At 49.8% G+C, this 20507-nt stretch overlaps 6 protein-coding genes across 6 annotated transcripts; 1 reads left to right on the forward strand and 5 right to left on the reverse strand.

The window, feature by feature from the left end:
• Positions 1–1263: 1263 nt before the first annotated feature.
• Positions 1264–2460, reverse strand: MIND_01093100 (uncharacterized protein; the record flags this gene model as incomplete). Its single annotated transcript, XM_037367500.1, has 5 exons — positions 1264–1548; positions 1595–1765; positions 1817–1966; positions 2013–2113; positions 2160–2460. 5 exons carry the CDS (start codon positions 2458–2460, stop codon positions 1264–1266), a joined length of 1008 nt encoding a protein of 335 aa, XP_037216894.1.
• A 752-nt stretch (positions 2461–3212) lies between these two features.
• Positions 3213–4112, reverse strand: MIND_01093200 (uncharacterized protein; the record flags this gene model as incomplete). Its single annotated transcript, XM_037367501.1, has 4 exons — positions 3746–4112; positions 3575–3696; positions 3304–3522; positions 3213–3257 (listed from the first exon to the last, which is right to left on the reverse strand). The coding sequence occupies exons 1-4, from the start codon at positions 4098–4100 to the stop codon at positions 3213–3215; spliced, it is 741 nt and encodes a 246-aa protein (XP_037216895.1). The 5' UTR covers positions 4101–4112.
• Positions 4113–4853: 741 nt separating this feature from the next.
• MIND_01093300 (uncharacterized protein) lies at positions 4854–7902 on the reverse strand (the record flags this gene model as incomplete). The annotated part of the gene is made up of 10 exons (XM_037367502.1): positions 4854–5048; positions 5100–5270; positions 5318–5464; positions 5512–5612; positions 5659–5889; positions 6087–6187; positions 6236–6472; positions 6522–7109; positions 7162–7635; positions 7688–7902. The coding sequence occupies 10 exons, from the start codon at positions 7900–7902 to the stop codon at positions 4854–4856; spliced, it is 2460 nt and encodes an 819-aa protein (XP_037216896.1).
• A 350-nt stretch (positions 7903–8252) lies between these two features.
• On the reverse strand, positions 8253–10109 carry MIND_01093400 (Carboxylic ester hydrolase; the record flags this gene model as incomplete). The annotated part of the gene is made up of 4 exons (XM_037367503.1): positions 8253–9143; positions 9193–9411; positions 9462–9723; positions 9778–10109. 4 exons carry the CDS (start codon positions 10107–10109, stop codon positions 8253–8255), a joined length of 1704 nt encoding a protein of 567 aa, XP_037216897.1.
• Positions 10110–11538: 1429 nt separating this feature from the next.
• Positions 11539–17215, reverse strand: MIND_01093500 (ABC protein; the record flags this gene model as incomplete). The annotated part of the gene is made up of 29 exons (XM_037367504.1): positions 11539–11684; positions 11730–11768; positions 11816–11901; positions 11947–12224; positions 12269–12332; positions 12381–12663; positions 12712–12736; positions 12781–12833; positions 12890–13011; positions 13060–13168; positions 13213–13347; positions 13396–13461; positions 13516–13530; positions 13583–13603; positions 13649–13667; positions 13726–13749; positions 13802–13809; positions 13857–13951; positions 14001–14081; positions 14131–14251; positions 14306–14768; positions 14816–14974; positions 15024–15569; positions 15617–15731; positions 15783–15900; positions 15951–16127; positions 16177–16558; positions 16603–16851; positions 16898–17215. The coding sequence occupies 29 exons, from the start codon at positions 17213–17215 to the stop codon at positions 11539–11541; spliced, it is 4317 nt and encodes a 1438-aa protein (XP_037216898.1).
• A 1148-nt stretch (positions 17216–18363) lies between these two features.
• On the forward strand, positions 18364–19750 carry MIND_01093600 (uncharacterized protein; the record flags this gene model as incomplete). Its single annotated transcript, XM_037367505.1, has 2 exons — positions 18364–18397; positions 18444–19750. The coding sequence occupies exons 1-2, from the start codon at positions 18367–18369 to the stop codon at positions 19748–19750; spliced, it is 1338 nt and encodes a 445-aa protein (XP_037216899.1). The 5' UTR covers positions 18364–18366.
• Positions 19751–20507: the final 757 nt, after the last annotated feature.

A 20507-nucleotide genomic window follows, 5' to 3' on the forward strand; every position in this document is an offset into this window, starting at 1 on the left:
AGAAGCTATATACCTTGCCTCTAGTCGAGCATGGCTGGTATATGGACGACCACAGCCAGCACGCGTACAGAATGGGTTTGTTATAGGACCATCAAGACTCTATGCCAGGTTAGTCAATGCTAAGAGTCAAAAGGGTCTTACTCCATCAAAGCCAGAGCATGTAACTCCTGGAATCGTGCAAGGTCCACGGGCTGGAAGAATACGGGGTGGTGGTCTGTGGGCTGATACACTATGGCCACACAGGCAAGTTGACAGTGGGTTGGTAGTTGACTGAAAAGAGCTTGAGAATGGCATGGACGTGCAAAGAATGCATACGGGGTCATGGTCAATGCAGTCGCCAGGCGGGCATTCGCGACAGCCTGCCATGGTGGCAGAAAGGGGAGAAAAAGAGTCAAGTCTCCTGGTTTAGTCAGAGTCACGGTGAAAAACGATCGAGTGCACATACGCATCAGGGCCAAAAAAAGACGATCAACACATGAGACAAAATACTTTGTGGATCGAGCAAAAAATGAAATTGGAGCCAAGCAAAAATAGAATAAAATTCTCCAAAAAAAGTTGTGAAATCTGGTTTTTTGTCAGAGCGTTTTTGGTTTTGGATTGCACATTTTTGATTTTGAATTCCCCAAGAAATATTTGCCAAACAGTAAAAAGATTTCGCACAGAGAGGTTTGGTTTTGAGTTAGTAGTTGCAACTTATTTGCTCGATAATCTTTCAAAAGATTTGTGGTGCTTGAACTTTGGTGCTGAGACAGTGAATTCACGATGTTCATGGCGTAAGTGAAAGAAAGAACAAGAGTCACAAAATCAAATCAGATGGTTACAAAATCTTTTATTTTAGTCCGAAGAGGACACCCATACCTGCGCTGGTTTCCCGAGACTTTGCGCATCTTGAAGAGTTTGATTTTTGATTGGGAGAGAGTGATTCCAACAGCGCGTTTTATCTTCCGTGTGGTGAAGGATTGGAAATACTTTGGAGTAACGACACTGGAACATGAAGAAAATTGAGAAGGATTACTGTACTTACTTTTTTCGGATTATTTCAGTTGGTAGCTTGGTATTTGCTTGTTGGGTAGAGGTTCCCTTGTAGACGGGGAGCAGGCCGCCCACATCCAGGTATCAGGTTCGGTAGCTCTCGGATGAGGCAGTATTACCGTATTACAAACAAACAAACCCCGATTATTATTAGTACGAAAATCATACTGCAACTGGAAAATGACACAGCTTATATTTAATCATAATTTACTACGTGGGTAAAGCTTCCGTCTAGTTGGACGTGCGCAAGCCGTGCCGCGAGTGCGTCGCCCAAGTCTGCTTTCCCATCGATGTAAAGCTTTTTTGTGTGTGTTTTGCACCGGCGTACAATCGCCCCCACATCTGGTCGACTCCACAGGCATGGAAGACCTGCGCATACGCCGCATGAATGCGGAACAACTCGGGACTCGGAGCGTCGTTACCCGTGAACTTTATTTGCGTGGTTCGTTGGCCAGTCGAAAACTTGATATGATCAAGCAGAGTGTGCCCTATATAGGTATTGGGCTCGTTTAACACCTGAAACACATGGGTAAAGCAAGGAGCGAGGAGCAAGAGGACAGACCGGCTCGAAGTAACATCTGAAACTGCGGACAAGCCAGTGGTCAAAGTCGCAGAGCAATATAGCGTGGCGGGGGGAGTCAGTTTCGAGCTCCGCGATGGCTTCGAGGGGCGTATCAGTCCAGGACTGGAACATCTCCCAAGACATGTCGACGCTGTCGGTCGGATACGTGCCCTGTTGAGGCAAGTAGCAAACAGGCCAGTCTCGCCGATGATAGATACTCACAGATATAGGGAGGATACGCGTAACCTTCGTGGGCTGGATACCCCGGATAATTTCAGGTAGCTTTTTGTTGGCCACCATGAGCCGCTGCATGTACCCTGCGTCCCAAATATCAGCCTGGATCAAGGGACGATTGCCTTCTCGCTGTAGCAACTAGCCACGAGTGAGTTGAGAGGTTTCCTGGAGAGCATCTACTCACAAGGTCATGCAAAGAAGGTTGTTTCGGAAGCGTGTCGTCGCTGCTACCGCTGTCCTCAAGACGCGATGAGCGCGAAGGGTTCTCTAGCCGGAGCGTTAACACTACTTAAGGGTCAGTTCAACATCTATACAAGTTGGGAGGTTATACTGGGCACAATCAAATGGTTGAGCCACGCTTCAGCGACGTCCACCAGAGTAGGAGCTGGATCGGAGCTGGTTTGCGCATCTATAATGACAAGGGCAACATATCGGGTGCCACTCTCCGTTGGCGCATGCTTTAACATGGCCTCGACGAGACGGTCTAAACGGTAAGGAGAGTCTCCTTTCGGTGGCTCTTGCAAAGAAGCGGAGTGCGTTGTGATGATTTCAAGTGCTTGGTTGACAAGTGAGCGGGTGGAAATGGAGATTGTTGATGCATATTTCTGGGAAAGAATGAGCGAAGGAGACATCCTTCTCTCAGGCTCTTGACTTGGAATCGACTCGGAATCAGCCCTGAATCGTCACAGCACAGGTGCAAGTATTTTTATGTGTGACATGGACAAGCCCTGCGTTACGTAATATCACTTATGATTTGGCGTTTGTTTGTTGTTCGTAGTACATAAGCTTGCAACATTTCTGACTTTTGTTATTACCGTGTAACAACAACAACAACCTTTTCCCGTAGGAGTGCAGAGAAGCCTCAAGAAGATATTAGTCACTGGCAGCTGGAGAAATTAGTCAGCAGCGCGTGCTACGCCCTCTCCGACGGACTTGTTCACATTTATTTCAGCGGGTAAACACCAAGCTTAGAGTATAATTGGATACTGTCAGAATGAGCACTGAGATCTAGAGTACTCAATGCAAGACTGTTACAGTAATATTAATATGCTGAACCTTCAGTTGCAAGGTCAACGACTAGAGACGACCAGTCAACATCGATTACATTATCCTATCCTATCCTCGGTTACTCGATTTGTTACTCTATTTGTCTATAATTTTTCTATAAGCTAACACTCCAGTTGGACCGTGCAGTCAATACAATCAATTTGGGCGACCTCCCAATGACTTCCCAATGACTTCCCAATGACTTCTCCTCAAACTTTGCTGTAATACAAAACCTGTGCGAAAGCAGCGTGAATTCGCAGCAACTGTCGGCTTGGCGGGTCTATATCTTTGATCGACTTGAATTTGACCGTTGCTGTCTTCTTCCCGTTTGATAATTTCAGTATGCACGTAGCATCTCCCATGAAATGGATGCATCGTAGAGCTGGGTATAGTCAGCCCGAAGGTCCAAAGGAAGATGGAACACATACGCTGGTGCTAGAAGTAGTAGTAGACTTTCTCTTCGACTCAGTGAATGAGTTCATCACCAGCGGAATGATGTGGCACGCTTGCAGCTCAATGAGAACAGAATACGGGGGGGGTGGAGGACATGTATCAGGTTCCAAGATGAAAGCCTTCGCCATACTCCTGATCTGGCCAGATTCCCAAATCTTCGCGATGGGGCATTGGTAACCCTCGCGTAGGAGAACCTTGCAGGCATTGAACCGGGTCAAAGAGAAAGAGTACAACATTGCTTCATACTTTGTCATGCAGGTCTGACTGTTCTGCTCGAGTAGCGGGCAAAATGCGAGACGCGGTATCCTGCAGATTGTCGACCTGGTTGGCGGTTGGCGGGGATGGGTCTGTTTGACGCATGGATTGCACTAGTTAGGTAATTGGCATGGTGGAGAAAATGGCATTGTATACACGTACTTGGTAAAAGGAGGTGGTGCAACCACGCTTGGGCAGCTTGAGACAGCCCGTCTGCTATGTTTTCTTGCTCAAGGGCTTGCATAATGATGAGGGCGGCGTAGCGGGAGCCAAGGTTTGTCGGCGCGAAGGTTATCATAGAAGATAAGAGTCGATCGATTTGGTACGTGCTGCTGCCTATAACGACAGTAGTTGAGGGTTCTAGCCACTTCCGAATAGCCTTGTACGCGTTCTTGCGGAGCTTCTCTGTTGGAACTTGAGGGTTTGTGAGAATTTCCAAGTAGCTGCCAGATAAGATTGAAAAGGCAGACGACGCAGACGAGGACGAGGACGAAGAGGTTTCTTTCTCATGGGACATGGCGAACGGAAGGTCACGTCACGAAGGTCACGTCACAGTCACAGGCCTTGAATGTATGAAGTACCGAAGCTCACCACATTTAAACTCAACTGGCCGCAAAGCCAGCTATAATCTATAGAGCTTATGAGAGGGGATAAGGCCGCAAGCGGCAGAGAGCCGAACCGTGACCCTGCTGGACACATCATGTGATCATTGTGATGCCGTCCCAATAAGGGTAATCAAAACACAGCCACTCTCAATTTGGGGGGGCTGGTTTTCATCTTCACTTATAGAGCCGAAACTTCGGTTCGGCAATTAGAAGACGTGGGAAAGTGACTTTTTCTTTCTTTTCTATCTGTGTGTCATTTCTCTGTTAATGTTTTCGAGTGGAGCCTGCCATGTACTAGTAGTTGTTTGCTTGTCTCTTTTACAGACCCAATATTGTGGCGGTCGTATACGAGAAAATAGTTGTTTGCTTGCTCACAGGACAACGACTCTAAATCTCAACCTCTAGTCTTCGAGCAGTCAAACCCTTCATGCTCAAGAGGCTTGAGGGCTTGAACTTGAGCAGGGGGGTTTGGCGAACTTGGAACAAACAGGAGTCTGTTTGTGAATCAGTCTTTGCCAAATAACAAGCTATCTCTACGACCAAATAGAAGATTGACACGGCCTATATTCCGGTAAAATTTCCGTGTAGTTGGACGCGCGCAAGCTGGGCCGCGAGCACGTTGCCCATGTCCGCTTTCCCATCGGCATAGAGCCCTTCTGCATGATCTACCCCGGCGCATAGCATATCTGGTCGACTCCACAAGCATGAAAGACATGCGCGTACGCTGCATGGATCCGGAACAACTCGGGGCTTGGGGGGTCGTTACCCGTGAACTTGATTTGCGTGGCTCGTTGGCCAGTCGAAAACATCATGCGATCGGCCAAAGTTCGCCCAACATACGTGTTAGGCTCGTTCGAAACCTGGAGACATGCTCAGGAGTAAAAAGAAAAATAAGCAACAAGAGGGCAGACCGGCTCGAAATAGCATCTGAAACCGCGGACGAGCCAGTGGTCGAATTGGCCCAGCAACATAGCGTGGCAGGGAGAGTCGGTTTCGAGCTCCGATATAGCTTCGCGCGACATATCGGTCCACGCCTGGAACATGGCCCAGAACATGTCGGTGCTGTCGATTGGACAGGCGGACTTTCGAGCAGAATAAGTAGCAAGCAAATCAGTTGCAGGAAACCTACAGAGATAGGAAGGATGCGCGTGGCCTTGGTGGGATGGATACCACGGATAATGTTAGGTAGTTGTTTGCCGGACAGCATGAGACGCTGCATATACCCTCCGTCCCAGACATCAGAGATGAGCGCGCGATAGCCTTCTCGCTGTAGCAACTGAACACGAGTGAGCTAAAAGGTTTCAAAATATCTAAACTACTTACAAGGTCATGCAAAGAAGGTTGTTTCGGGAGGGTGTCATCGCTACTACCGCTGTCATTGAGACGCGATGAGCGCGAAGGGTTCTCTAGCCGGAGCGTTAACACTGCTCAAGGGTCAGTTCAGCATCTATACAAGTTGGGAAGTTATACTCGGCACAATCAAATGGTTGAGCCACGCTTCAGCGACTTCTACCAGAGTGAGAGCAGGATTGGAGCTGGTTTGCGCATCTATAATGACAAGGGCAACATATCGGGTGCCATTCTCCGTTGGCGCATGCTTTAACATGGCCTCGACGAGATGGTCTAAACGGTAAGGAGAGTCTCCTTTCGGTGGGTCTTGCAAAGAAGCAGAGTGCGTTGTGATAATTTCAAGTGCTTCGTCTAAAAGTGGAGATGGTGGGATTCGACAGTCTTGACACATTTGCTTCAGATAGAGTGGTGAGCGGGGACATGCAATTGGGTTCCACAAAAATTTGTGACAGGGGGTGATTAGCTAAAAGTACAGTCATCAGCCGTGTCCAGTTTAAGCAAGTCCACAATCATGCATTAACTGGGACGCATTTGCACTCTCGAGGGACCTGATGTCAATAAAGAGTCGACAGCTCTGCGCAGTTCCGACATTCCACTCAACCATTGTCCCCTGATGTTCGGACATCCATTGTGGTCGCAATCGGTGCGTCTGAGCACTTTCAGCAAAGCTATCAACAGGTAAACGAGGAGCGTTAACCTTTGTGAAGCAACCTGGAACGCGCGTTGCATAGTTTTATCGGCCAGCGCCGCGAAAAATTTGGGCTCTCCATGAACCAGCACTCCTAGCAAGTCAGGATAATCAGTGCGGTCCCGAAGTTCCTCATCGGAAGAGTGTAGTAGATGTGCTCGCTTTTTCATAGGCTCGGATAGGGTGACACTGTCGAAAGATATCATCGCTAGGGTCCGTATGGCAGATACACGAGTAAACATGTTGCTGTGCTAAGTATGAGCATCTGAAAGAAAATGGTAGCAAAAAAACTAACCTCAGGGAAATGAACAAGAACGGAAGACCACCAACGTCATACAGGTCGATGTCAGGCCGATTTCGGCCGGCAAGCGTAAGCTTTTCGAGCAATTCACACGGATCGGATCGTGCCATGGCCGCTGCCTCGCAGTAATTTGGATCCCGTAGGTCGGCGTCGAGCCAGCGACTCCCAGGAAACATTTGAAACGCGTTACAAAGAATATGGGCAGCGCGGGGGTCGTGGCTAAGCCGATGTAGGCAACGAACCACAGCCGCCCTCATTCCTTTCACCGGACGTTTGCTGCTTGCACCTTGATCGATGTATGAATCCTCGCGGGAGAAGTCGGTGAGATGCAGCACGCGAACAAGCTGCCAGCAAAGGCCAGCATGAATTGCAGCTGGAATCGTTGTTTCGTGAAGCAGAATGCATTCCAGGAGATGCGATGCCGTGTAAACAATGGCTGGTTCCCCGCCTGACCTTATCCACTCAGTAATAAGGTTAAACACTCCGCCTTCAATCAAAGTCATCGCATGTGAGGGTTGGTCACTGAGTAGCTGCAAGAGCCATATATCCTGCTGTAGAAGATCTGAGCTCGATCTTGGCTGCCTATTTTACCGGTGGGAACATGTTTCAACAGGCTCGACTAGACAAGACGTACCTCAGTAGCACGAGAAAATCATGGCAAGGTATCTCGGCCAGAACCAGCTTCGCCCACTCGGAGTCGGAGAGCAGACGTGAAAAGACGCGGGTAGCTTCCATGCTTGTTTTTTTGTTCGGTGAATGGAGGTGATTCATTTGACGGACTCGTCGCACCACATCGGTAACTTGAACAGACAGCTGTGGCCAGACTGCGCTCTCTGAAAACACCTTCAAGACCACCGCGCAGTCCTCCATATCGAGGAGAGAAACAAGGGTATTATGCATGGTTTCGTTTGAGGAAAGCCTCTTCAAGAACGTAACAAGAAGCGGGGCCAGGTCTGGTTTCGCATTTGCGCTCTGAATCAGCGCGTGGAGCTCGTTGAAGTCGAAACTCTGGATGATGATGTCTGCATCGCCCTCATGGCCAGCGTCATATCTTCGATGCAGTTCGGAGAGCACCAGACCCTTAGTACCCGTAGAAACGTACTTGTACCTGGAAGGAAGCTCTTCAGGGTATCGGAGCATCATTACAAAATACCACTCACCGAAGGTAGCTCATCAACACCTCTAAAACATCTCCTCCAGCTACCAAGGGTGAATCGCGCTGCTGCTCGATAAAGCTCCTGGCTTGTTGTTTGTACATCCGTTTCATGGCCGGCTTTGCCACGAAATGCAGCGAAATCGTTGCCGCTGGCGGAGTACTATCTGTCCAGTTACTGTGGACGCTTGGAATCGTGGCTGACCGTCGAAGGGCGGCCATGGTGGTAGAGGTCAAGCTAAATTTGGATGCCACATTGTATTGCCTTCGCACTACCGTCCAATTCTTTGTTTTCCGAAGAGGTAAAAGGGAAGTCAATATATCACCCCATCAATTGTCACGATCAACGACATCATCCAATCTTACATCACGTGCAGATCAAGCCAACAATATTTCGAGATTAGGTGGTGTCTAATAAACAGTGCTAGTACGATACAACGTCGAGGTTCAGAGTCCTCGTTAGTCAAGATGGATACAGAGGGTGCAAGTCGCAAGAGGTTGGGCTACAGTGTGTTGCAAGGCAGAAAATTAGTGATGTTATAAATGTTATCCGAGTCGGAGCGTTGGTTTCGTCATATCCCATAAACCTGATAATCATAGCCCACTGCCTGGCCCCAAAAAGCGGGATCGCAAGCGCCAACAGGGACTTCGCCGCTAGGAGTCGGCGCGCCGCCGAGTTGGTGGGGGTGGACAGAGGAAGTTGTGGCAAGCGGCCACGGAGAAAGGCCGGGAGCATTCGGAGCACCGGTTGTCAGGAAAGCCTTGTACCGTGCTTGGATTTCCGTCGTCAATGCAGTTTGGGCAGCCGTTGGGCTTGGAGTTGTGCCGAAGACGATGTAAATGTCGTCTTCGTGGCAGATAGCCCCGTCAACGCAGAATGCAACATCGTTGTTGGACGGATAAGTCGCACCAACAACGAATTGGCCAACATAGGCTTTTCCACCGTGCTGAGTCCACTGCCGGGCAAGAGACCACGTGGGGCAGCGCCACATATAGTCGCTACCAAGTGTCTCGAGGGGAGTCCGGATATCAGCGACAGTAAAATCATAGAACGGTGATGCAGAGACGATGCTGGTACGGTCTGGCCCAAGGGATCCATCGCAAACAGTGGAAGTGAGGGTGTTGGGGAGGGAACTGGTGAACATGCCGAAGATGGTGGGACCAGCCTCGTTCTTGACATTAGTCAGGAGAAGCGGTTTCGATTGAGAAGGGAAGGAGGAGCCAGAAGTCAGATCAAGAGCAGTCGTGATGAGACTACCATCGCGAACAGGACGAATGGGTTCCCCAACTCCAGTCGAAGGGTCAATGGACTGAGCCTTGCTACTGAGGACGACTTGTGCGTTGAGGATAGCCGCAACAGAAAGCGATTTCTGGCAAGCCGTGTTTGAAGCAGTGCAGCCGGTCAGTGTGTTAAAGGTGGACTGCAGGGAGTTTTGAGTGGATACATTCAGGAACCCATAATTCTAGATGGATGTAAGTTTTGAAACGAAGAGGACAAGCATATGAACGCACGATAGGATCAGACTGCATGATGGAGCTTTGGAAAAGAGACGACGCCGAGGGAGCTGCAAGAAGAGCGCGAATCATGCCTGCACCAGCGCTCTGACCGGAGAGGGTAATCTTCTTCGCATCTCCACCGAAAGAGGGCACGACCTTGCCGAGGAAAGTCAGCGCGTTGATAGTGTCCTTGACTGCCAGGTTTGTCGCGCCGTTAGGAGCCATAAAGCCAAGCTGAAAGGAATTTAGTAAGCGAGCCACACCTTATATCAAGCCCAACTGACCGCTCCAAGACGGTATTGCATGACTGCGACAATGGAGTTGGTTGCAACTGCCAACTTGGAGCCGTCAAGGCCGGGCCCAGTCGCGGAACCAGCGATGAAAGAACCACCGTGGATCCAAACAAGAGTTGGAACGCCACTATTTGCCTTCAGAGTCGTTGGCACGTACAAGACCATGGAAAGACAGTCTTCAGTGTAGGCGGATGAGTCGACGTTAGGTTGAGGGCAAGCCAGAGGAAGTGCTGAGGCGTTCGTAGCTCCGTTTCTATCGGGATACAGTGAGCAACACGAGCAAATTTGGAAGCGAATAATGACGGACGGTAGTTCCCATTTTGTCGCAATGGTGGAGGTAGACCATCGAGCAGCAGAAGCATATCTAACCGCAAAACGGGTTACGCCTGAGCCATCCGAAACTCCCTGAGCGGTACCAATCGGCGTATTGACCTGCTTATTGGAAACAGACGCGATTCGACTACAGATTGGCTTCAACATGGGCAGTTGGCAAAGCAGTCCAGTGTTGATAGCGGGAAAAGCAGGGATGCCTTGAACCGATGTCGTTGTCGTTAAGCCTGGTATCTGACGACCAGTCAAGGGTACAGCACCAACCAAGGGCGCGACGACGGCCAGAACGAGGGCGAATGCGACGACCATTAGGGAAAGGAAGGAAGGGGAGGTTGGTAAGGAATGTGAAAGGCGGGATTTCGAGGATTTATACGACTGGGCCCAGCCAGGAACGATTTTAGTGCGCGAAGCCGTCCAACAAGGCGCTCCATTTAAGTCGTGAAGAAGCGAGAAGAAGGCTACCAAATTCGTGACAATCATGGGAACGCATCACTTCCCATCAACCGCCATCAAAATCGTCTTCTATCCCTTCTTCCAGACGGAGCTCAGTCCTCGTCCACGCGTCCTACAAATACTTGACCTTGTACTCCTGCATCTTCCAACAGATCGAAACATCAGAGTCTCTTCGCGGCACGAGCACGGATTCAAGGCATTCTAAGGGTGGTTGTGGTGGTTGACTCCCACAACCATTGTTCTCCGTTGCTCACTGTTCTGTCGTACAACAATTGCTGAACGCACACTATGGCCGTCAAAGTCGCATGAGATCTGTCTATCGATTACTAGTCGCGGCTTTTGCTTTTCACTGCAGCACGCCGAGACACCCGGAGAACAAAAACAAACAAGACTTGATAATACAAGGACCGCCAGTCCAGCCAGCGCTTGTTTCATTACGAAGACGCGGCTGAACGAGTTCCAGTCTGATTGATCGAGTTTAAACTAGTCAACCGCTTTCTCACCCACATTCCCCACCTTCTCGACAGGTCGTAAGTGGGAATGGCGAGCAAGAACCCGAGCTGCTGGGTTGCGTCTTGCTCGTACGGGTACGTGATCCGCTTTCACGCAGCGCCGTGGATCCTGACAAGCTCGGTCAGCCCGCTTAGAGCAAAGACAATGCAGCAGCGCATTACTTTGTCTCCCGCTCCCTATAAGCTACCTGGCGACGACGGAGAGGACATCAGCACCTCACTCTGTCTCGCCAGGTATGCACGCATTACTTTAGTACCTACTTACTCACCCTGTCTCGCCAGTTGGACTTTACGCTTATCGGCCCTTCATACCGCTCGGCCCCTGCCAATTCATCATGTAGTCTCGGGGCAGCGCCCCCGGGACTGACTTCCGACTCAACTCATCAATCGCGATTTAACGAACGACGACAATTAGAGCTGTTGTTACGAGACCTATTGCCCAGGTAGACAACGCCGTTGCTCGGCATTGGCTCGATATGGTCTCCGTTCACAGTCAATCTGGAAATACCATTCGTACAACGTCCGCAGCGTTGCATGATGTGTCCCTCTTTGGTTTGTGATATTCTTGTTGCCCTACCAGAATCGGCTGACCTTCTCGGTTTCTCATCGTAGTCCCATGCCCACTCCGGATGCAGTCGGTGTTAACACCAGTTACTCATCCAGAAGCTTCAGCCCATGGCTGACACCAAGTTTTGGCCAGCAATGGGAGCGCAAGCAATCCAACGAGTAACAACAAAGCTTCTTTTACAACATCCACCAACACACGCCTATGTCTATTCCCCCTCCCGCATCATTACTGCCTTCTCGATGTCTACGAGCGATATATTGCTCTTATCACACAAAGCCCGAAACAGACTGTTCTCGTTGGCAAACAACTGGACTGGGGTGTCAAATTCCGCGATTTTCCCGGCATCCATCACTGCACCAGGTCAACAACCACGCGTCAAGGAAGGGTTGGACTCACCCAGTATGCGGTCGTATGAGATGATTGTGCGAAGGCGATCTGGAAAGGCGTAAGCAAGAAGGCCCCGCTACCGGCGTGGTTCTTACGGGCGATGCAAATGAGTGTCCTATCGCTAAACTGCGTCTGGATGGTCCGCTGGATTTTGTTGTCCGTTTCAAAGTCCACCGATGCACTTGACATATGAGTCGAGTGCCAAGCACACAGCAAGAAAACCCACGTTGCCTCATCCAGTATAACTACCCTTGAGTCTTTCACCAACGCCCGCGCCAAACTTAACAAACTTCGTTCGCCGACACTCAGATTGGCCCCTTCCGCATCAATAACGGTGTCCAGATTGATGCGATGTTGCGCTGGAGTAGTTTCTGTCATGGTTTCTGTTGATGACCGTGCACTATCGACGAGGTACGACCGCCGAAGAGCATCCCACAGTCTTGCATCATCGTATTTCGAAAACGGGTCAAGCACGGAACGAACGGTACCACTGAATAACGTTGGCTGCAAGCAAGTTGTTAGCATGCCAAGCCACAAGGAATACACACATCCTGGGGGATTATTGCAATACTTCCGCGCAAGTCCGTCAATCCGATCTTCCCAATATCCACACTGAAGCATTGATCAGCTGTCAAGATTGCTGACGATGGAATCGCTTACTTGTCGACAGTGATTTTGCCAACATACTCTACAATTCTCAACAGGCAGAGAGTGAGCGAGCTTTTGCCTGCGCCAGTCCTGCCAACCACGCCGATTTTCTCGCCAGGCTTGATCTTGAGCGAGATGCTGTGCAGAACATTCGGGAGACCCGGTCGATACGACATGGTAACATCATTGAACTCGATTTCTCCTCGATCCGGCCATGATGATGGGAGTTTGGTCGAAGTTGTGCTCTCGTGAGGGGCTTCCCGCGGGATTATATCACCTCGTGCATAATGAACCACTGGTCGCCCTATCAGTCGGACTAATGGACGGAAGTACGGGCGCGAACCTCGCTCGACTGAATTCATGTAATTCTGCGGCGGTGTCAATGCGATTAAACGAAGATAAAAACTCCTACTTCAACTTCGGCTGATTGTCTTGTCGCCATCGCGAAGGTTTGGGTCAATGACGCTGAATAGAAGGTCAAGACAAACGTTAACGTTGGCCTGCATGCACTCAGAACTCACTGGTATAAGTGAGTATCAGCCCGACCTCTGCTGCATTTACACCGTTGATTCCAACAGCAACAAATATTCCGACCAAGAAAACGAGAACGGAGCCCATCGCATCTAGCCGGATCGCGAGCCATCTGATCCGATCAATTGTCGTGATACTCGCGAGCGAGATACAACCAAACCTTTGGTTAGTGACCGTCAAGAACAAAGCGCGATTTTCGAGGTCGATATAATATTTATTGTCTCGAATGAAGCGATCGATCTCTCCGTAACTTCGAATAGTCGGGAGGCCTGCAAGCCGTCAATAATGCAGAATGAGGAACGACGGTCAGAACCTGTCAAAGACTCTGAAAGGTGCGAGTAGAGTAAAGAGCGAAGCATCGAATCAAGCCGTTTCATCTCGAGGGCGCCTGCGCGGTAGAATTGCTGATAATAACCGTAGCCTACGATGATACCTAGAGCTGCGACAACTGGAGGAGCTATTAGTCCCGGGTGACCAAGCAGGCCTGAACACGCACTGAAGTAGTGGGTGACAATAGTAATCACCAAAATAGCTCCAACCACCGCACATATCACGACTATGACTATAAAATGTTTAGTCGCCGAACTTGAATAGTGGACAACCGACCGTTACGCACACATTCGGAGGGACACTAAACGCAGTGCATGAGGCAGATACAAATGGCTAGAAGGAACACAACTTACTAGGCAATGCATTGTCGATCGCTGTGACAGCATCAGCTCAAGTATGAAGGATGAAAGGAAATTTACTATCAATGTCCTTGCCGAACTGTTTCATTGTGAGCTTAGAATTCGTTGCCTGGATCAGACCGAAAGGATTCACGCACAATGCTTAATATTCGGCCCATGGGCTGGAAGAGCCATCAGCAACACCCACTTGATGGTTCAACGCAGACTACTTACTGTCGTGTCTACAAAAAATGTTGGTCTCCAGTAACAAAATGAGACGAGAACTAACCGAAAAACGACATTTGGGCATGAAGAATGTTGATAACAGCGTCATGATGCATCGTCCGAGTGGCCTGGATGATGAACCGGTCGAGCCCAAAGCCGCTGAAGGCCTGGATATGAGAGAGAGAACAAGCGCAGAACATAGACATACACAAGAAATGTGAACAGTGCTTGAACAATTCCAAGTAAGGCGTAAAGAACTTGGTAAAACGCGAATGACTTGTTGAACGTACTGTCGTCAATGGGCTTAACATAGGCGGCGCACATATAAAACCACTTACTTGCGCTGCCACCAAACCAATGCGTAGGAATTGACCACTTGTGAGGCTTGCATGATGGTGGCCATCAGAACTACAATCACAACTCGCCAGACTCCGCCCGCTTTCATAAAGTATCCATAGACTGGCGGATTTAGTATCAGCGTGAAATTCTCTGCCCCAAGCTGAATCGACGAACCACTCCAAGAGACGCCGCCAGTTGTCCTTGCCTCTTTCACCATTAGCCGACCCTCCAGCTTGCCCGTTCCAGCAGCGCCAGCCATTGCCCGCCGAGCCTTATCCTTGGCATCTTCAACTGTCACAGTGACCGTGATAGCTTGCTTCTTGGCATCTTCCTCTTCCACTTCGTCAAACTCCTTCCCTTTATCCTCCTGCTCGATGCCAAAAAGTCCACCAGTTTCGACAACTTGGCGATACGTTCCTTCTCGTGTGATTTGCCCATGTTCCAGAACGTAAACGTAATCGCACAGAGGCAAGAAATGTAGGGCATGTGTAACGAGCAACACGGTCTTCCCGCGTGAGACAAGACCACGAATGGCACCATGGAATAAAGCCTTTCCGACATTGGCATCAACAGCAGAAAGCGGGTCGTCGAATAGGATGACTTCGGCGCCATAGTATAGCGCTCTAGCAATGTTGACCTTGAACACGTCAGCTTACTTTCGGATTAAGATTTGAGACGACTCACACGCTGCTTTTGCCCGCCACTAAGATTGATTCCCTTCTCCCCGATCTCTGTCAGATCTCCATCGGCCAGGAGCTGGAGGTCAGGTAGCAGACATGCTTCCTCGATCACGTGCCAATATCGCTCTTCATCGAAGGGTTGACCGAAGACAACATTGTCGCGCTGTTAAGAGAATTTTGAGAAAAGAGACAAGAAGCTAAGGAAAGTTTACCAAAGTCGCATTCTGAATCCAGGCGGTTTGTGGACAGTAGGCAACCCGCCCGCCAAATGCCCAGGTGCTTTTAGCCCCATCGATTCGCATTTCGCCAACTAATCCCTGTAGCAAGCTACTTTTACCGCTCCCAACTCTTCCAACAATCGCAACCAAAGAGCCGCGTGGAACACGCATGCTGACGCCTTCAAGCCGAAATGGTTCATAGCCATCTGGTAAAACATCATCGGGCTGCTTTATTGGCTTTTTCTTGCCCTTGGCTTTCTTTTCCACCTCGTTAGTTGGTGGCGGTCCTTCCCAAACCCACGTGCACTGGTCAACAACGAGCGCATCTGAAAGGCTTTCATCGATATTGAATGGCGTTCTGGCTTGCGATTTTGATGGTTTTTCCTCATTGCTATTCGGAGTTGGGTAGGGATGTCCGAAATCAGGGGCTTCTTTGCGGATTTCTGCATGCATTACAACAGTCAGGCGCTCCAAAGCGGTACGAGCGTCCGCTGTTGCCGACAACGAACGAGGGAGGAACATCATCGGTTGACGAAGGAGCTTAGCCAACCATCAATAGGCCATAACCCAACTATAAAGAGACGCACAGTAAACAGTGAGAAGCTCGAGAAGATAACTGCGACGTCAAGAGTGCCGGTACTGGTGTAAGTGACAAATGCGAGAGTCGCTGCCAGAACGGGAAGCGAAAATGCCAGTGCAATGCTAGATTGTGTCAGAAGAGCTTGGAGTTGGAAAAGGAAAAAAAAGGCTAACTTGGCTGATGCTGAGTGTAAAATTTTAATGATGCCTTGAAGCTCTCGGGTCCTGATGTCGGAAATTCGCTCCAGAAAACTCTTTTCGTAGCAAAAGTACTTGACTATTCGCATCGCACCTGTTGTTCATGGGATCAGTAACAAGTGACCTTTTTGACTGCGTCCTTACCAACAATCTCGCTCGTCACGCTGGCACGAGCGTCTGTCCATACAAGGGAACGGCGGCGTAGTTTGAACTGGACGGCCATAAGGCTTTTTTGAAGAGGTATAATGGCGATGAACAGGCCAAAGCCAGCAAGAGCAGATGGTCCAAGTTGGACAAGGAGGATGATGAGACAGACAATCACTGTGCAAAGGTTATGAATCTGATACTGGCAGAGTGAAAGAGAGCTTGCGTTGTATTGGTGCTGTCCAAGCAGCATGGAACCACTGAGCAGCCGCATCAACACGGCTGATGTCCGCGCTCACAAAGTTAAGCAGTTGCGAGTTGGGTAGTTGCCTTCGTGCGGTTGGAGTAAGATATAGCGCTCGTTCGTAGACCGCCCCCGTTAATGCTGCGCGTGCAAGTACGCCAGTTGACATGGATCGAAAGAAGAACTGGTGCTGGCAAATACTTGCCGTCACGATAACACACAACAGTCCCAGTGCCATTGCGATTCCTCGTCCAACATTAGTAACATGTTGACCTTCAGCTTTCTCTGTAGCTCTGTCTTTAGCAAAATTGATCAAAGCTTTGACAAGGATGGGCCCCATAAGTTGTGAGGTGTCCGAAACGACCTGTTATCGCTTAGTGGGAGAAATAACAGGTAACAAACATTTACCTTGAAAACTCCGCCTCGCCAGAATAAATGGCCGAGGACGTCATTCAATGCCCAAGCGAGGCTTGCCTCTCTTTCCCTCCATTTCTTCTCTAGTTTCTTCTTGTCTCTCCCAGGAAACGACCAGCTCAGCCTACGCCATGCAGATGGCTTGAGCAGCCCTTCTCTGACCCGTTGATTCCACTCTTCTGCCTTTCTGACGCGACTGGCCCATGATTCCTCAAGCTTTCGGGTGAGATACTCCGCCTCTTGCTACAACGACATTCAGTCGATTCATGATGGGCAAAAAAACACGCACCTCGGGTCCCATTTTCCACAAGTCAGAAGCCTGAAGTGTCCTCTGAAAGCCCAAGACCATCATCGGTGATATCCACGTATAGGTGAGTCGACTAAACAGACTGGCGTTGACATATGGGCTGACGGGGGCATCGACAATGGACGCTGGGGGTGGAGGTGGGATTCCAGCGGGGATCCAAATCTGCCACCAGTGCTCTCGAACACGTGTTCGTTGAATACCAGCATCGAGTTGCAAGTCTTTTTGAGCTGCCGTAGACTTTTTTGCGCGGCCAGACTCGATTGAATCGGTGTCATCGTCAACTGGCTTCACACCAGACATGATCTTGCCTGTGGGACATCAGGAGGAGGCGAAGCAACCGCCCTTATGTTCTACGGAAAGCACGGAAAATGGCCGCGACGGTGAGAGTTGCTTGTCATCATTGCTGACATGAAACGATAGCAGCGATATATTTTGGGGAGGGGTCTTTGCCGCTGCTGTCGCTGAGATCTGAGAGCTCAGATAAGTAGGACAAGTGGAACAAAGAGTTGGACCCGGAACAAGGCAACGTTGTCCTACTAGTACATAATATTCTTCCTGTCAGTCAACCACGATGATGTTGGGGCAGGTTGGGGCTCACATTGACAAGGCTCACAAGAGTTGTAGATTTGAACTTGTCGGCAAGGACTACTGAACGCTGGGGCGCAAGCCACACCAAGCCTTCCGAAACTTCAACAGCACAAATTTAAAACACCTCGTCCTCATCCCAGCTATACCGCTTACTTGACGCGTCTTGAGTGTCTGTCACGTTGGGCCTTATGAAGGGAGGTTCAAGTTGGTTGGAATTTGCGCCTCCAATAGCCGCCGCTCGGTTTAAGAAGGAACAAAGAAGAGATTGCGATTGGTGCAACAGCGCCGATTACTATGATTTGGTGATGGCAATAACGCCGGGCCCAGCGCGCCGTTCACTAGACTGGCACTGGGACCTTGTTCAATAAGCCTCAAGATCTAGGGCAAATTCCAAGTGTTACCGCACAGCTACCTGCCAGTTTCGACCACACCGCTAGGATTCGGACTAGACGAACACTGCGGAAAGAGGGACATGGCAATAATTCACTTAGGAAAATCCGAGTCTAGGCTCCAACGCTCGTGCGTCACGCCCTGCAATGAGAAAATTATTTCTGAGGAGCAAGAGCTCGAGTTTTTTAAAAAAAATGCTCCGTTGTTCTGTGATAGAGCGTATCGCTTGAATTTTTGTGAGCGCTAGCACATCGACAACCCACTGGAAAAGACGGTCATTGACCCAAATTGTTCAGCTCAGATCTGACTGCGGGAACAAGCACACCACAGTTGACTCCTGCGCAGCTTGGCCCGACACGATCAATATTAGTCGTCAGAAATTTGACCAAGTCGCGGCTCTGCGGCTGCTCGGTTCAACGAATTTAAATGGTTCACAGAACGCGACTTCAGTTCAATTACTCGCTCTAAGTGCTATGTCGAAACTCCAACGTGTTCGGAAACTAGGTGTGGCCTCTTTCCACGATTGTTTGTTTGCTCAGCTTCCCCTCAGGCGTGCTGGAACAATTTCACATGATGAGACATACGCTGGGCCTCGATTCTTGTGTGGTTGGCGTAGCACGGTACACAACGGCAGAGAGAACAAAACTCACGAAAGAAATACTGTACCCCGCCCTCCGCGCAGTCATCGAGTCTCACCTCGCGCTGGGTGTCCGTCTGGAGAAGAAAGATAACAACCCCGACAACTATTTCGCGCGACTGCCCAACATAGATTTGTCGCGCATCGTCCAGTTCTCAGAAAGCGATGACCTCCAGGCAGCCTTGGAGAGCCAGCTACTACATGGCTTCGACACTTCATCCGACATTCCACTTTGGCGTTTGCAGGTCCTCACGGACAACACCGTTTTATTCACGTTCCATCATGTCATCGCCGATGGGATGAGCAGCATAGCGTTCCACGTCCAACTTTTGCGAGCTCTGCAAAAGGCTGCTATCGACTTTTCTTCAGACCCCGTTGTTCACGTTCCGCCAACAACAACAATGATTCCGGCTGTGGACCAAGCCACACGTGTTCGACCATCGCTTTCACTCGTCGTCCATGAGCTCTCCAAGCTCATTCTACCCCAGTCACTAACCGCGGCCAGCAAGGAATGGACCGCGAAACCAACTCCCCGAATTCCTGATCTCAGCAACACTCATGTCCGAATCCAGTCAATACCTCCCCAGACAATCCGAAACTTGCTCGTCGTATGTCGTGCAAATCAGGCGACCCTGACCGGCGCGATCTACGTCTTATTAGGATGCGTAGTGTCGAGCCTTCTAGACGAAAAGTCGAAGAGGAAGTACAACAGAGTCGGAGGGCTCGTTGCGCTGTCGATGCGGGGAATGACTGGCATTGACGACTACGAAATCTGCGACCACCCGTCGGCCGTCAATACGAGCGTCCCACTCGCCAATGACTTTTCTTGGAACGAAGCCGCTCGGTTGGCTCAGCTATTGAAAGGGCAGAAGAGCAAGGGCCGAGAAAAGATCGGGCTGCTGAATTTGCTTCTCGGCCGCTTCGACGTTTACTTCCACGGCCTTCTAGGCAGAAAACGCGAAGTAGGGTTCACGCTTTCGAATATAGGGCGGTGGACAGCTCCAGCGGTGGAAGGGAAATGGACCATTGGGAGGACTATGTTTGCGCAAAGCGATGTTGTGGTTGGCGGGGCGTTCAATTGCAGCGTTGCTGGCGACCCAACAGGGGCAGTAAATTTGACATTCACTTGGAGTGATGTCGGCGTGGAGACGGTATGGATGGACAACCTGGTGCCTTTATTCAAGGAGAAGTTGTCCGAGTTGGCGGAGGGTCGTAGTTGACCGCTGTACTACAGCATCACGTCCTGCTTCATGAATTTAAACGGCTATGGATTTCAATGGTTAATATGATCTGCAAAAGGTCAATGAAAGCAGAAAGGACAACATCTTTGTATAGCTTACCATCTACTGATCTTGTCTCCCACAGTCAGACTGCAAAAAAAATCAGTCTATGAGGGGAGTGGTTGGACGGTTGCTATACTACTAATCCACCGAACGGGTCGACTCCTATGGGCACATTGATCAGCGAGAAAAATGAACAGAGAAATGCGTACCAGCCAGTCTTCTGCTTCAACCCACTCTGGCGGCTCATCAGGTTTCTGAAACTTCTCCGATTCTCTCAGCAGGTGTTCACAGGGAATTCTGTCATCGCTGTTCGACACGCTGAGGTACCGCTTTGTGTAAGAGGGCTGTACATCGCGAGGTAGATCACCAGAGTACTGGTGTTGACACTATGAAATAGACAAAATACTGCCGCAGCGTGGAGGGACCGAGCATTTCGAGCGGGCTTGCAGAGCTGGATTCCTTGCCGCGGTGGAAACTCCAAATCGTATTCGGTGGTTGAATCAAGCTTGGATGGTGACCTTGACATATCAGTCACGGTCACATATCACCCCACACACAAGTCTACTCCGCTTAAAGCTTTGCACTTGTTGTATCCCAACCCCTCCGTCGTCAACCTTCCAGTTAATTAGTATAGAATATGGGAAATAACGTTATGAAGGGAAGCGCAGTATAGTCTGTACCCTCATGCATTCCT

Source organism: Mycena indigotica (assembly GCF_014461135.1).
Source record: "Mycena indigotica strain 171206Taipei chromosome Unknown Mind.scaff0009, whole genome shotgun sequence".
NCBI classification, from domain to species: Eukaryota; Fungi; Basidiomycota; class Agaricomycetes; order Agaricales; family Mycenaceae; genus Mycena; species Mycena indigotica.